The following is a 15,385-nucleotide window of genomic DNA, read 5'->3' on the forward strand; positions in this document are numbered from 1 at the left end:
TGCTTAAACTGAGATTAAATTTAAACTGAGATTAAACCTTAATCATCATTAAAAGCATAAAAACTGCTCAAGCATTTAACCAAACTTCTGAATACAAGTTCCAAATTCCACGTTAATTTTTGGACTTGAGGGGGAAAAAAATGGGGCACTTTTAGCTAGAAGCAGATGCTGTCTTTTCCCTTTAATTTATCCCTTCACCTTTGCTCCTTCTCCACTTTATTCTTGCAATGTTTATTTCATCCTATCTTGTTTGTCCTTGTATTTTCTGTTGTTCTTCTCTTCTTATGCTCTAAGCATTTTTTTCTGTTCTTTGCTTTTCAAATCTGTCTGTCTTTGGACTCCATTATCTACCTTTTCCACCCACTATTGAAATGAAGGTGTTTTTTTGGTAAGAGAAAACTATTTTATGCCTCACTTCCATTTTGAGGAGAATGGAACTGTTTTGAATAAATGAAAGTGATCTAAAAATCATAATTGATTGTTTTAATTGTAGCTGCAAGTATCATGAGAATTCGTTACAACAATAATTGGGAATTAGGGGTTGTTGCAGAATGAAATTAGTTACTGCAGCATATTTAACTCTTAGCCCCTATTTTTAGACAGCAGTCCTAGACTTAGTTGCTGCTTCTTATAGAAATGAGAATGAGCTTTTGAACACTTCTTGAGTTTTCACATTAGTTCAGTATGAAGTTACTTAGCACAGATGTTCCTATAATTGTGATATATTGGGAAAAATTTAATGTTCAGTGGTCCTCAAAGCCATACTTCCACCTGTGCGATGCTCGTGTCTCAGAGCTGCAGTGTAAAACTTTTATGAGTACGGGCTTTCTGGAGAACATTTTGGGATTTATTTTTTAAGGTTTTCACTACTTCTTTTAATTTATTAAATTTTTGAGTTTGTATTCAAAACTATGTTATTGGTTAAGTGAGTTTTTAAAAGCTACTGCAAGGCTGGATTGAAGAGTTTTTGAAGAGTCTTTCATGTAACAAACAAGTTTACATATTCCATACTATATGGAAAAATTGTTGCAGGTTTTGGTTTTTTTAGAGAGTGAAATAAACATGTACATCCACACTGGGATTATAGAAGGTATTGTATAAATGCGAATATGAAGGGATATAGTCTTAGAATATGTATATGGGAGGAAAAGATATAGTAAACTACAAATGAGGCTTGATTTATTTATCCTTTATCATGTAACTTTTATATGTGCTGGAAGTTAAGCTAAGAACAGTGTTGTGACTGAAAATGCCTCATTTTTGTTAAATTTCACTTGCCACAGTCTGATTCTCAAGCTTGAGTACGTGTCTTAGTACCTTTATGTACGTTAAGCATCAAGCTTGCTATGTTTACAAATTGGAATTTTTTTATATAGAAAGCTTTTTTGAATTGTGTATAAAATCTCCCCAAACTAGTGGAATTTTATTGTGGGTTCCTTAGCCACGTTAAAATTTAGCTTTTCTGAAGTAATATGAAAATGTTTTGCTGAGTATGAAACATGCAACTCCAAAGGCTATTGATAGCACCGTGTAAGCTGGCTTGGAAGACGAATCATTTTACAGAGTAGTGTCTCAAAGTTGCCCTAGGATAGCTGTTTACAGGGATGTTACAACACCATAGTCAGTAAACTGCTAAGAGTACTGAGAAGATACTGGAGGATTTTGTGCACTGGCTTTCTTGTTTGTTGGAATCGGAACTGAGACTAAAGCTAGTGTTTTAAAGCCAAAGTATATATACTGTTGATAATCTCACCTAATATGAATCTTATTTCTTGCAGTTTCAAACTATTGTTACATGCTGATGCAGTCCTTTCTTACTGGGAATGCATAATTGTCATGAGATCACCTGGGTTTGGCTGATACTAAACTCCAAATAATTTAAGTCATGGAACTGTGCAACTGATGTTTAGACCATAAGACCACTGTCACAATCTTGAGCCCTTATGAAATACAACTCTAGAATTTGTATTCCTTCCTTACCTCAACTGTTGAACCTCTTTGAAACAACTTTGTGATAAACGAAAATTCAAAGCCTTTTTAGTGAAGGAATTGGTTGAGCTCAAAAACATTTCAGAACTTCTGTGTCTCAGTGAGATGAAATCTGTAGGAAAACAGTTACTCCTGTGTGCAATACCTCTTGTTTGAAAATGCCCTGGTTTTCATCAATACCCTGAAAATACAAAAAAGTGTCTACTTGTATGAACAAGGTGAAGGCAGAGAAGAAGGGAGGAGTTTTCTGCTTTGCAAACTTCTCATCTCATTCTTTTCTTGCATTTTTAGATCATGGATTCTTAACCTGCTTCTTTTATCTTTTGGCTTTCTGTATTTATAGATGGCTGAGACTGTACTGGCAATTGAATTATAGAAAGTCTTTTAAGAAATTTCAGTGGCGCTCACATTACAAACCTTTTTTCAGGTTGTATCGTTTCCTGGCAGATGTTTGCATTTGAAAAATAGATTGGTTTTCAATGTCATGTGATGACTTTTAGGCCAATATGCAGGTTATAGAGTGATGGTTAGAATCAGAAAATATAATTCAGTGTGACCCAAGTATTTCTTCAGTTTATCACAACTACTATTTCCATTAATACTCACTTCAATTTCTATTAGCTAAAAAGCATGTTTATCTCTTTAGATAAATAAACTTTAAAAACCCACAAATATAATTGTGTGCAAGGAACCATGAAATCTTATTTGAGCAGAACATGATTGCTTTTATCTAAAACTTAAAACTAAAGTACCAGTTTCCATTATAATTTATTGGAATTATATAATATCTTTTATATAACTGTATTAATATATCACATTTACAGTATAATTCCAGCAGACTCATTTGAACAGAGTTGTAATCTGAAAATGATCCTCAGAAGAGCACGCTGTAGAAGTCCAGGTCTGTTTCAGTGGCTTCCCATCTGCATAGTTCATAGTGTCATGGAATGGTTTGTGTTGGAAGGGACCTTAAAGGTCATCTAGTTCCACCCTCTATGCCATGGGCAGGGACACCTTCCACTAGACCAGGTTACTCAAAGGCCCATCCAGCCTGGCCTTGAACACCTCCAGGGATGGGGCATCCACAGCTTCTCTGGGCAGCCTGTTCCGGTGTCTCACCACCCCCGCAGCTACTATAAGGTCTCCCCAGAGCCTTCTCTTCTCCATGCTAGTTCTACAAATAGTTCTACAAATCCAACCAAAACCTCGGGTTTTCTTTCTGACCTCTCCATCCCACTGGTAATGAATAGACTGTGGTTATAACTGAGTAAAATTACAGTATTCAAATATGACGGAGTAACATCATGATGATCTTGTGATCTTTATTGGTTCTTCATTCCATTGTGGTTCACTTAACTGAAAATATGTATGTATTTTTTGATTTGTGTAGGAGCAACACGTCTGGTCCCTGGTGGAGTGATAGAATGCAATGTTTGGTAGTGTGATATTTTTGTGTGAATATTTTATACCAATAATATACGCTATATATATTATTATTCTTATATCACTCGACCTACTCATTGCATTCTGTATGTGCTGCCTTTTGGACTGAAAGCGTTGAGTCTATTTTGACATACTTTAGAAGGGAGTAATGGACGGACATACGCCTTCTGGTCCTATGACTGCACATTTCTTCAGGAAGCCTCCCTACACATTATTTGCTGGTAGAATACAGGTCATATCCCAGACCACTACTTCACTACCAGAATCTTTTTATATTCTATGTGTGGCAGAATGGAGAAATTAAGTTTCTAAAATTCTCATTCATTTTTAAGTAACTTTGTTCTTGAAATCTGTAAATGCATCATGTCTGAGACCACACAGTGCACGCTGTTCTGGTCTGGCAACAGCAAAGTCACCTTCTGCTTTCTGTCCATTCAGGAATAGCTGCAATTTGTAACCATTACTGTAATATGCATCCTGGTACTGTGATGCAGTTTGTTTCTCACCCGTCTTGTAATCCTTAGCCCGTTCCTTTCCAATGACTGCACGTGAGAGCATCAGCAGGAGTTTGTTAGGAGCTGGAAACTTGTTTTCCTTCAATGTAACAATAAAAGATTCAATAGCTGTTTTTAAATGGGAGAGGAGTGTGATGATTGGCTTCATTAATTTTGTCCTACAGAAGGGGAAGTATCTGAAGTTTTTAACCTTTAGAGAAACCAGGATATGATTCATTTATCTGAGGGTCTAGTATTGTTCTAAATGACACAAGATGCCCTCCCTGGTCTTCAGTTGCTGTAGATCTCCTGTAGGCTCCATACCTTCAGGACCTGCCAGACCTGTGCAGATACTTCTCATACTTGAGGGAGTATAAAATGGGAGTAGATACTTACACTTAGGCACTTGAAATACTCTGCTACTTTCACACAGCCATCAGAGTATCTCATCAGATGATTACTAGGTCCCGTTAGTCCATTCACAGTAGCACAAGTCTTTATCACGCAAATGATTATAACGGCAGCCTATCTAAGAAAGGCTGATTATATTTTGATGGCTGGTTAGTACTTGAAAGCAAGCCATTACTTACAGAGTGGATGATCTGGTCCCTTTATTCTTTGACTCTTCAACTCCCTTTGGCTTAATAAAGCAAAAGTTGTAACTTGGTCTCATTCAGTTAGTACCTGAAGATCTCTGTGGCAAACTTGGCTTTGTGCCTTCTATGGACTTTCTCCAGCAAGGCTGCAGATTATGTCGGTTACGCTTTTGTTTCTCAAATACTTTTACCATGTGAGATCGTGTCTTTTGTTGGACCACTAGCAGTTCCTTGTGTCAAGCTTTACCTATACTGACATACCTGTGTCTTATTCAAGGACTTCCTGTTGTGGAGAGAATGGATACTTCTGCCAGCATGAGGTTATTAATAAGTGTGATTGGTTGAGGTCTGTTCGTCTGTCAGAAACTTGTCACAGCTCGTCTCCTTGGCTTTTTGAGCAGTCTTGAGGATAATTTTTTGTTTGTTCTGATATACCAAATATAGGTCTGTCCTAGTGTTCTGAAACCCATCTGTGAAATGTGGAAGGATTTAGGTAGGCATCTTCACACACATCAAAATTTCAGATCTATCTTGGATACATCATTGGTTCTTTAAGTAGGAAACTGTTCTATACATTTTTTACCATTTCCCTTTTCCAAGGTTACTGTTCATGATACAGCAAGTGGATTGCTGATCTTGGTTTTAGTATTGCAGTCAGATTCACTAACTAGTGAATAGTCCCAAAACTCTTCTTACCTTCAAAACTTAGTTTATCCAAAACTCTTTTGAGAGCAGTTCTTAAAAATACTAGGAAGGGCTCTGGAAGATAGCTAAAATCCTATCTGCCAAAGGTTCTGCTGCAGGAACCAACAAAGCTGTGAGTGTGTTTCTTTATGAATCTAAGGACAGAAACTCAAGTCTATAGCTTTAAAATCAGTTATACCTAACCTAGGAGTACAAATATTTGTATCACTTTTGAGTAGAAGATGGAGTTAAGGCTGGTAGAGTGGGCAAATAGTATGTGTTCATGCTTCGGATTTCAGTGAAGTTTTACTTTAACTCTGAGTTTGTGGATGTGTGAAGCTCTGTTGGAGGTAATTGTAACATTCACATAATGTGCTTTACCCTAAATGGAAGGCACATTCTCAACTTTAATGCTGTATTAAATGTAATTTCAGGCAGGATCTCAGTTAAATGTTAGTTCATTTACTTAGTGACTTTAAAAATGGGCTAATGGAACTTGTTATTTGGCAGTTTCTTCATTTAAGCTGTTAATACTTTATGAAGATGTCCCTAAACTGTATGTCTGGAATAACATAAAAAAGAATTACATGTGTTCTTTCACTCTAAAATACTTACTTCTCTACTGGATTCAATAAATCGCAGAAGATGGGTAATGCACAGAGTCCATTTGCAGTTTCTAGCCTGGAATGCTGGTGGTCTGTCTCTCAGTTTTTAATCACTTCATTCTCCCACTGTTCTGAACTTTCTAGTGATTTCACGATTTAGAAAAGCTATTAACTGCACAATTAAATCGTGTGCTACTACAAACTGTTAAGTGTACTTAATGCAGTTTAGCTAAAGACTGCCACTGAAACAGAATGTTTCTGTTTTGTCCTTCTCCCTTTACCAACTACTACTTTCGAAAATTCAGCAGTTCTAGTGATTCTATGATCACAAAGTGAGCCAGATCACTTTACTGATCCTGGTGGAAATAAAACACTTTTTAAAACCAAACAAACAAAATAACAACAAACTTTTACTGGTAGATTAGTCTTAAATCAACTGTGAGACTACATCTAAAGTGATTGGAAGGACAAGAGAAAGCATGGGAATATTTGAGTCTACTCCTTGAACTCTCAGGCTCTCTCCATTGTCAAAAAGGATCAGAATAGTTGGGGTTTTTTTCTGATAGAGCTGCTAATACATACTAGTTGTTATCAGTTTGAGGTCTAATTAGAAATCTGGGAAAGTAAAATTTGAGTGCCACCAATATCTGGCATTTCTTCCAGGACTTATTAAGAAGCATCTCCCCCAGCTTATGTAGGTGCCATATAGATACTGAGAACTGGAGAATAAGTGCGCAGGAAATTATCTATGGAAGCTGATATTTGTTGATGCAATATTAATAGTTAAAACAGGAAGACCTTCATCCCCCAAAGGCAAGAGTCTTATTTTCAGTCTTATCCTGGCAGTAAAAATGTTAGAGTGTTAGCAGTGCTGCTTTCTCCATTATACCCTTTTCATACTTTCTTTCCTGACTGGAGTCAAAGATGTACACCTAGCATTAGGGGCATGCTGTTCTGGCTGCTATAAGAATAGCTGGACGCCACCAGCACTGTTGCTGGGCATGGAGGCTCTTGTTTAAATCTCTGCACAAGGCTTTCCCACTTTGTTACACTGCCAAGAGGCTTTGGTTGTGCTTGCCACGTCGAAGCTAGCTCTGTGCCACTTCAGAGGAGAATTAATAGTCATCCCCAGTCTCTTCCTTTTGTACAAGCTTCAATACTTGCACTACAAAGTTTATCTGGGGACAGACAGAGCAACAATTCAGCTAGGTCTCTAAGATGACATTTCAACTTGGTGATCTGAATTCTTGGCTGTAATTTATTGTACCTCAGTCAGCTTGAAGTGGTCAGTTTCAGGTTTTATGCCTTGGCCCCAAACTATTTAACAGAATACTGGTACTCTGTGTTATCAAGAAATAAGGCTTGTTTGTGATAGCAGAAGTTATAAAAGTAACTTGGTGCATGCGAAAACAGACCAAATACAGCAGAGAGGAGACAGTCTAGGAAGTTCCTGGAGTGTGGGGAAGATAACTTCCTGACACAGCTGGTGAGTGAACCAAGCAGGGAAAGTGCCTGCTGGACTTGTTGTTTATGAACAGAGAAGGACTGGTGGGTGATGTGATGGTTGGAGGCCATCTTGGGCACAGTGATCATGAAATGATATTTTCAATTCTCGGAGAAGTAAGGAGGGGGGTCAGCAGAACTGCTACCTTGGACTTCCAAAGGACAGACTTTGGCCTGTTTAGGGACCTGGTGGACAGAGTCCCTTGAGACAGAGTTCTGTCAGTCTGACCTTGGTGCCAGAGAATGTTGCACATCTTGAGTGCCATCACACGGCATGTATAGGACAACCAGGTGATCAGGGCCCAGTCAGCATGGGTTTATGAAAGGCAGGTTCTGCTTGACTAACCTGATCTCCTTCTATGGTGACATGACCAACGTAGTGGATGAGGGGAAGGTTGTGGGTGTTGGTTATCTGGACTTTCACACTGTTTCTGACAGCGTTCTCCTGGAGAAACTGGCTGCTGATGTCTTGGATGGGCATACTCTTTGCTGGGTAAAAAACTGGCTGGAAGGCCGGGCCCAAAGAGTTGTGGTGAATGCATTCAAATCCACTTGGTGGTCAGTCACAAGTGGTGTTCCTGAGGGCTCAGTATTGGGACCAATTTTGTTTAATATCCTTGTCAATGATGTGGATTGGGAGACTGAGTGCACCCTCAGTAAGTTTGCAGACAACATCAAGTTGGGCAGGAGTGTTGATCTGCTTGAGGGTAGGAAGGCTCTACAAAGGGATCTGGACAGGCTGGATCGATGGGCTGAGGCCAACTGTATGAGGTTCAACAAGGCCAAGTGCCAGGTCCTGCACTTGCCCCCTGTGCTCAGTGCTGGTGAGGCCCCACCTAGAATAGTATGTTCAGTTTTGGGCCCCTCATTGCAAGTTGTAAAAGACATTGAGGTGCCGGAACATGTCCAAAGAAGAGCGATGGAGCTGGTTAATCGTCTCAAGCACAAGTTTTATGAGGGGTGGCTGAGGTAACTGGGGTTGTTTAGCCTGGAGAAGAGGAGGCTGAGGGGAGACCTTCCCACTCTCAACAATTACCTGAAAGGAGGTTTTAGTGAGGTGGGTGTCAAGTGATAGGACCAGAGGAAATGGCCTCAAGTTGCACCAGGGGGGTTTTAGATTGGCTACTAGGAAAAATGTCTTCACCAAAAAAGTTGTCAAGTGTTGGAACAGGCTGCCCAGAGAAGGGGTTGAGTCACCATCCCTGGAGGTATTTAAAGGACTTGTAGATGAGGTTCTTAGAGTGTGGTATAGTGGTGAACTTGGCACTGTTAGGTAAACGATTGGACTCAGTGATCTTGAGGATCTTTTCAAACCTAAATGATTCTATGATTCTAAATGTACAGTTGTCTCTTTTTGGCAGTGAAGATAGTCAGCAGTTCAGGTTGAGGCTTAAAGGGTTGTGAGTCCTTGAATGTTTTCATGTTTCCTGGTAATTGCTTTCCATGTCTGGGATGATTAATAGAATTTGAAACAACAATTCTTGCACACCAAGAAGCTTGCAGGTTTTTATCTTTCAGTCTTGTGGCTCTTTTACATAATACTTTGCTTTCCTTTCCATGGTAATGTGCAAACCTTGCAGTATTACATATTCTCTTTGTCTTAGTGATGTCCTTGTGACTACAAGTTCTGACTAATTTGAACTTCATAAACTTGATTTTAATGAATTTCAGTTCATTAAGCTTATTTCCCTGTGTGTCATCATCATCCTTTGTCTGGAAAATAATTATTTCATATCAGTTCTCAACAGATTTGGGGGAAGAGGAATATTCTAAGATTGCAATAAAATACATCACTATGAGAAAAGACCACATTAATACTTCTGCTGGGGGGGTATGAAGAAATTGATTCAGTATAAAGACTCTAACGGGATTTAAATTAAAAATCTTTTCATAAGAGGCATAAGTTGCTTTATAATTATGTGGAACTGTGCTCCAAGTATGTTTCTAACCAACAATCTTTTAAAAAGTCAGAAATGAGAAAGCTCAAGCTGTTTCTTTACAGCAGTGATTAATGAGTTAAATAAAATTTCCAACTCTGTATTCCTATTGAATTCAACCGTACTGATGTGAGTGCCTGTTAGCAGTCAAGGCAGGGATACTGAAGACCAAATCGATGAAGGCTGAATTATCCTCCTCCTGTTAGAGAAAGTTTCTTCAGTGCAGGGTTGAGATGCACTTGCATCAGGAATTTTGCTTTCAAGTTGCCTGTCCTGTAGAAAAGGCAAGGAATTTGGTTACCAGTGCTCTTGATTTAGCATCTTGAGTTTTCAGTTTAGAAGGGTGATTGCCACAAAGATGTATGGACAGAGAAGTAAAAAAACTAAATCACTTCAGTTATTGTTGCATAACAAATATTAAGAACCTGCTAGGGGTTCTGTAAAACACTGAGAGCACTGTTGGCATCAAGTAATAAAAATGAGAAGAAACATGAAAGGAAGCTTTATTTTCAGTGTCCTTTCAAATTGTAATAAAAACCAATGAAATGACAACTTTGATTTATTGGCAATTCTTCCTTCCTTTGCCCTGTCCCTCTGTCTATATTGAAGACCCTTTTATGGGCTCTTTCACCACACATGAGTTTTGACAAAGGCATGCAACAAAGCTTTGAAGTTACCCTTGCCTAGTTTTCTGAAGACCCATTAAGTAAATCTGTATTTTCCTTTCTAGCTATTCTTCCATTCACTTTTGATCACTTTGCTACTTCCAGCTAGAATTAAAAAGATACATTTGTCTCAAAAGTAATTATGTCTTTTAAAAAATCAGCAATTGCGTATATGACTTAAATAATTCTCTTAAAACTGTTGTGTGGAGTTGGATATTCCCTAAAATAGTTGAAAGAGGCTTGAGAGAAAGACAAGCAGAGCTATTGGTATGGTTGGTGTTTGGTACGAGCCAGCCCATTGTAATATGAATAGGTGCAGCTAGCCACAGTAATGCTTTTTGTCGTAGTTGGATGTTCTGGTGACAAAGTGAGATGGAAGAATTCAGGAGAGCAAGGGCACACACTTGGATATAACAAGTTGCAGAAGTCAGTAGCTTTTTTTTAAAAAAACTTTTGTAATGTTGAGTACTCTCAATATTGATAACCTGTACATTCTGTTTTAATCTAATCCTGTCTCTTTCCATCTTATGTTTTCTAAGTTTGTGGACTTTTTAATGCTAATTAAATGTAAGCATAATTAAACACTTTAAATCTATTCTTCATCCATTTTTTGAGCCACATCAGAAATCTTAAGATTGGTTTTAATTTATCATGTTTGCATAATTGGATATATTCCTTTATGTTCTTTTATTTAGCCTTCTGGAGTAAAAGAAAGGCCTTACTTACTAATATTTCAAACTTCAATGAATTATTTTCTTCTATTTAGCCTTCTGGAGTAAAAGAAAGGCCTGCCTTACTAATATCTCAAACTTTAATGAATTATTTCAGTGTGTTGTATTGTTTTTTTTAAGTGATGTTATGCTGATAACTCATAACTTTAAACAGTTCAAGGATTTGTACTTCATCAGAGGAGGCCAGGATCAGGATACATAATCTTTTTCTCATGTAATTCCTTGAGAAAGAAACCTGTGCTTTCAAGATTTGCTGTTTTCACAGATAATTTGTATACTGCTAGAGAGGGAAGAATGCATATGATTTGCATTAAGTTTTCAAAAAAGAGACAATTTTAAACAACTGACTGTTTTCAGAAATGTCAAGTTTGGATCATAGGCTTTAAGTCCAAAGACCAGTATTCATACCTAATCTAGTTTCTAGAATATTAATGAAGATATTTCATTTAGCAGTTCATCTTATTTCTAAGGACATTTTTGCATATATTGTTAAGCTATTTTTCATGTCGATACATTTACTGCTTTGAGCAAACTGGGGTAGAAGAGCCAATAGCTATATTTTTAAAAAGTGTATAAATCTTGTGAAATTGTGGTGTTGTATGTTACTTCCTTAATGACTAAAACTGGTTGATTCAAATATTCTGTACATGTGTTTGTCATTTTGTCTTTTGGTAGGATGATGAGGTGGTTGAAGAATATAATGAAAATAATTTCTATGAATCTGATGAAGAACAGAAAGAAAAGGATCAGAAGATGAAAAACACCTATACTATGGACCCAGATCACAGGCTGCTGTTACGAAATACAAAGCCCTTGCTTCAAAGCCGAAATGCTGCTGTATGACAAATTCCTTTTTGATTAAAATGTTAAACTAATAAATATCTATGCTTCTAGAAAATCTAAAAGATTCAGAAGTAAAATCTACACCTCTTGAAAAGTGGTGATAATACTGTCTAGTAACTTATAGCAGAAGTACAGTTGTTCTTTCTTTTTTTGAAATTAACTTAGCTTCTAAGTTAAACACCTGACCTGAGTGTGATACGTGCTCCAAAGATTAAGGACAAACAAAATGTTAGAGAAAATATGAGAATCCAACTGCTATAGCATGTGATGACTACACAATACCTAGCTTTTAATGCTTAAGTTCTCAGCAACTAGGATGGCACAATATCAGTTTTGGTGGTACAGATTCACAAAGAAAATCATAGTTGTTATTGATTCAGTAAGTTGTGCTTTCCTTTGAGTCTCACATTTTAAAAGTAGACAATTATATGCCTAAATTCTTTGTCAGTCTTAGTGTTGGTGCTTTGGCAGGGTCCCACGATAGGTACGAGATTATGAGGATAGTATGGTCTGCAGTATTTCTATGAGATTTTAAGATGCAGGTAGACTTACAACCGGAAGAAGCCATGCTGATGGTGAATCATCGTGGCATTACTCGTATCACAGAACTTTATTTCTAATCTCAGTTTGTCCTATTATTCAAGACTAGATGTCTTTGGGAAAAGAATTCCAGTGATAATGAATATTCATGTCATTGTAAAAACAATTACTGCACCATGATTATGTCACCTCCTAAGCTGTTCTTAATAAGCTAAACAGACCAGGTTTTTGTTTCTCCCCGGAACATATTTCTAGATTCTGACTAATGTCTAATTCTTTTCAAAACCACTTATAATATGCCAGAAGAATTTGGAAACAAATTTAATACAGTTTTACAATAATAATTCTGTTAGAACACAGCCTTTTGCTAAAATTACTGCTCAATGTCTGTACAATACTTCCTCATCTCATGCAAAGAACAAGTATGTTAAATGTTTGCCATCACACTGCACTGAGAGCAGGTTCAGTTCCTTATCTTCCACATTCCATAAATAATTTTCTTTATATCTGTTAAATATGTTATTGATTCTCACATTTACGATCTATAACTTTCTGATATTAAGGTTAACTGAGATGTGTAAGGGCAGTTTGTGAAGTGAAATTGTGCTGCTTTGAATTGCTATTACACCAATTTTTGTACCATTCACAGAATTTACCAGCAATTAAATTAGTTGCTTTCTCTTTGACCTTAGATTTTTGTGAGTAATAGCAATTTACTCTAGTGATCTTCTAAAAATCTTGCAGTTATTTCCTCTTTTCAGATGTTTTTAATAATTTTTTTAATTGTTTAATAATTTTTGTTTCATTGGTACTAATATTTAAGATACTGACTCAAGTGTCATAATGATGGCTTTACTTGGAGTCACCTTTTTATGATTTGTTTTGTTTTGAACAGAAAGTTGACCATGACAGTATTGTAGGGAAGACTGTGACATGACTTATTCATTAGCATAAAGTTCATCATTTGTCTCTTACTTATGAGCAAGCTTGGGAAAAAAAAAATATGGGTTTTAAGTTACTTATATGTAGTTATATTGTGATTATGAGAAGACAGAGTTCAGGATTCAGCGTAGTATGCATAAAACGACAAGTAGGATTGCAACCTTGGACTTCAGGAGGGCTGACTTTGATCTCTTCAAGAAACTGCTTGGAGAAATCCCATGGGTTAGGGCTGTAGAGGTTAAGAGCACTCAAGAGAGCTGGTTGATATTCAAGTATCGCTTTCTCCAAGCTCAGGATCGATGCATCAGCAAGAGCAAGAAATCAGGCAAGGGAAGCAGGAGACCTGCATGGCTGAGCAGGGAGCTTCTGAAAAAGCTTAAGTGGAAGAAGGAAGTTTACAGTATGTGGAAGAAAGGACTGACCGCTTGGGAAGAGTATAAGAATGCTGTCAGGGTATGCAGGGATGAAACAAGGAAAGCCAAGGCCTCCTTGGAATGAAATCTGACAAGGGATGTCAAGGTCAACAGGAAGGATTTCTTCAAGTACATCGGAGGCAAAAGGAAAACTAGAGAAAATGTGGGCCTGCTGTTGAACGAGACAGGTGCCATGGTGAGAGATGATGCAGAGGAGGCAGAGTTACTGAATGCCTTCTTTGCTTCAGTCTTTCCTTTTCAGGCCAGCCCTCAGGAGCCAGAAGTGTGCCCTTGTGGCCAGGAAGGCCAGTGGCATCCTGGGGTGCATCAAGAAGAGTGCGGCCAGCAGGTCAAGGGAAGTTATCCTCCCCCTCTACTCTGCCCTGGTGTGGCCGCATCTGGAGTACCGTGTCCTGTTCTGGGCTCCCTGTCTCAAGAAGGACAGGGAACTGCTGGAAAGAGTACAGCAAAGGGCTATAAATATGATTAGGGGACTGGGGCATCTTTCTTATGAGGAAAGGCTGAGGGACTTGAGTCTTTTTAGTCTAGAGAAAAGAAGACTGAAGGGATATCTTAGCAATGCTTATAAATACTAAAGGGGAGGGTGCCAGGGGGATGGGACCAGTCTTTTTTCAGTGGTACCGAGTGACAGGACAAGACATAATGGGTACAGACTTGAACATAGGAAGTTCCATCTAAACATGAGGAGGAACTTCTTTACTTTGAGGGTGGCAGAGCACTGGCACAGGCTGCCCAGAGAGGTGGTGGAGTTTCCCACTCTGGAGACATTCAGAACCCACCTGGATGCCATCCTGTGCAAGTCGCTGTAGGTGAACCTGCTCTGGTGGGGGGTTGGACTAGACGATCTCCAGAGGTCCCTTCCAACCCCCATCATTCTGTGATATCTCAGTCTTCTGCTTTTTGCTAGCCAGGCTGTTGGTATCCAACCCCGTAGTTTTTACTTACTGTTGGATTTGAGACTTCAGAATTTGCCCATAAAGGCAGCTGTCATTTTATAAATGGCATAATAGAATAATGGAATGAAAGATTTTAAGTGAAAACTAAATAATAGGTAATAATACCCATTACCTTCACCAGGAAAGTGGTGGAATTGCCATCCCTGCAGGTATTTAAAAGACGGTAGATGTGGTGCTTCGGGATGTGATTTAGTAGTGGCTTTAGCAGTGTTAGGTTCATGGTTGGACTCAATGATCTTAAAGGTCTCTTCCAACCTAGACAATTCTAATACTGAATCTGTATTTAATAAAAGTAAAAGCACAAAAATTGCAGAAGTTTTAAACAGCATTTCCTCGTTAATTTGCACAGCTGATGTTAGCAATACTGACTTATTAAGGATGGTATCGGTATGTTTACAATTTGAACTACCTACATTATTTCTTTCTTCATCCCTTTTCCTCTGTCTTTCTATATATTATTGTATACAATAAATACTGGGAGGAATGAGAGGTATGTAATTAGTTGTTATTTTAGAAATAAAAATATATTTTCTTCTGATGTTTTCCCCCCAGTTTTTTGATTCCGAAGAATGTGGGTATGCATTTTGCTTTCTGAAGAAGAGTGAGTTGGTAGTTCTGCAGGTCTGAAGCCAATGTGATAGATATGTATGATGATTTGAAATTAACATGCTGTTCTGAATGTTCTTCTTTTAGGTGGTAATGGCAGTTGCACAGCTTTACTGGCACTTGGCACCAAAATCTGAAGCTGGTATTGTTTCTAAGTCATTGGTGCGTTTACTCCGTAGTAATAGGTAGGTCCAGTCTGTGCTTTACGTTATGTCTACTTTTTTGTGAGAGTTTTTCATACATACTTGTTTAGCCCTAGTTAGAAGAATATAACTTTTGCACTCGTAGAGTTTAATTTTAAAATCATTTTCAGTATCACATCCAGTGATCATTCAATATTGTGTTTCATTTGTAATTATGACTTTCATTCTGAGAATCATAGAATCATAGAATGGTTTAGGTTGGAAAGAACCTTGA

General features: G+C 37.9%; 1 protein-coding gene across 1 annotated transcript in view; it reads left to right on the forward strand.

Moving 5' to 3' along the window:
- AP3B1 (adaptor-related protein complex 3, beta 1 subunit) overlaps positions 1-15,385 on the forward strand; it is a 151,964-nt gene that overhangs the window by 36,946 nt on the left and 99,633 nt on the right. The window contains 2 exon segments of the mRNA XM_009884240.1: positions 11,323-11,484; positions 15,056-15,153. Coding sequence (XP_009882542.1) covers positions 11,323-11,484; positions 15,056-15,153 — 260 coding nt within the window.

This window comes from Charadrius vociferus, unplaced genomic scaffold, assembly GCF_000708025.1.
Source record: "Charadrius vociferus isolate BGI_N301 unplaced genomic scaffold, ASM70802v2 scaffold183, whole genome shotgun sequence".
Taxonomy (NCBI): Eukaryota; Metazoa; Chordata; class Aves; order Charadriiformes; family Charadriidae; genus Charadrius; species Charadrius vociferus.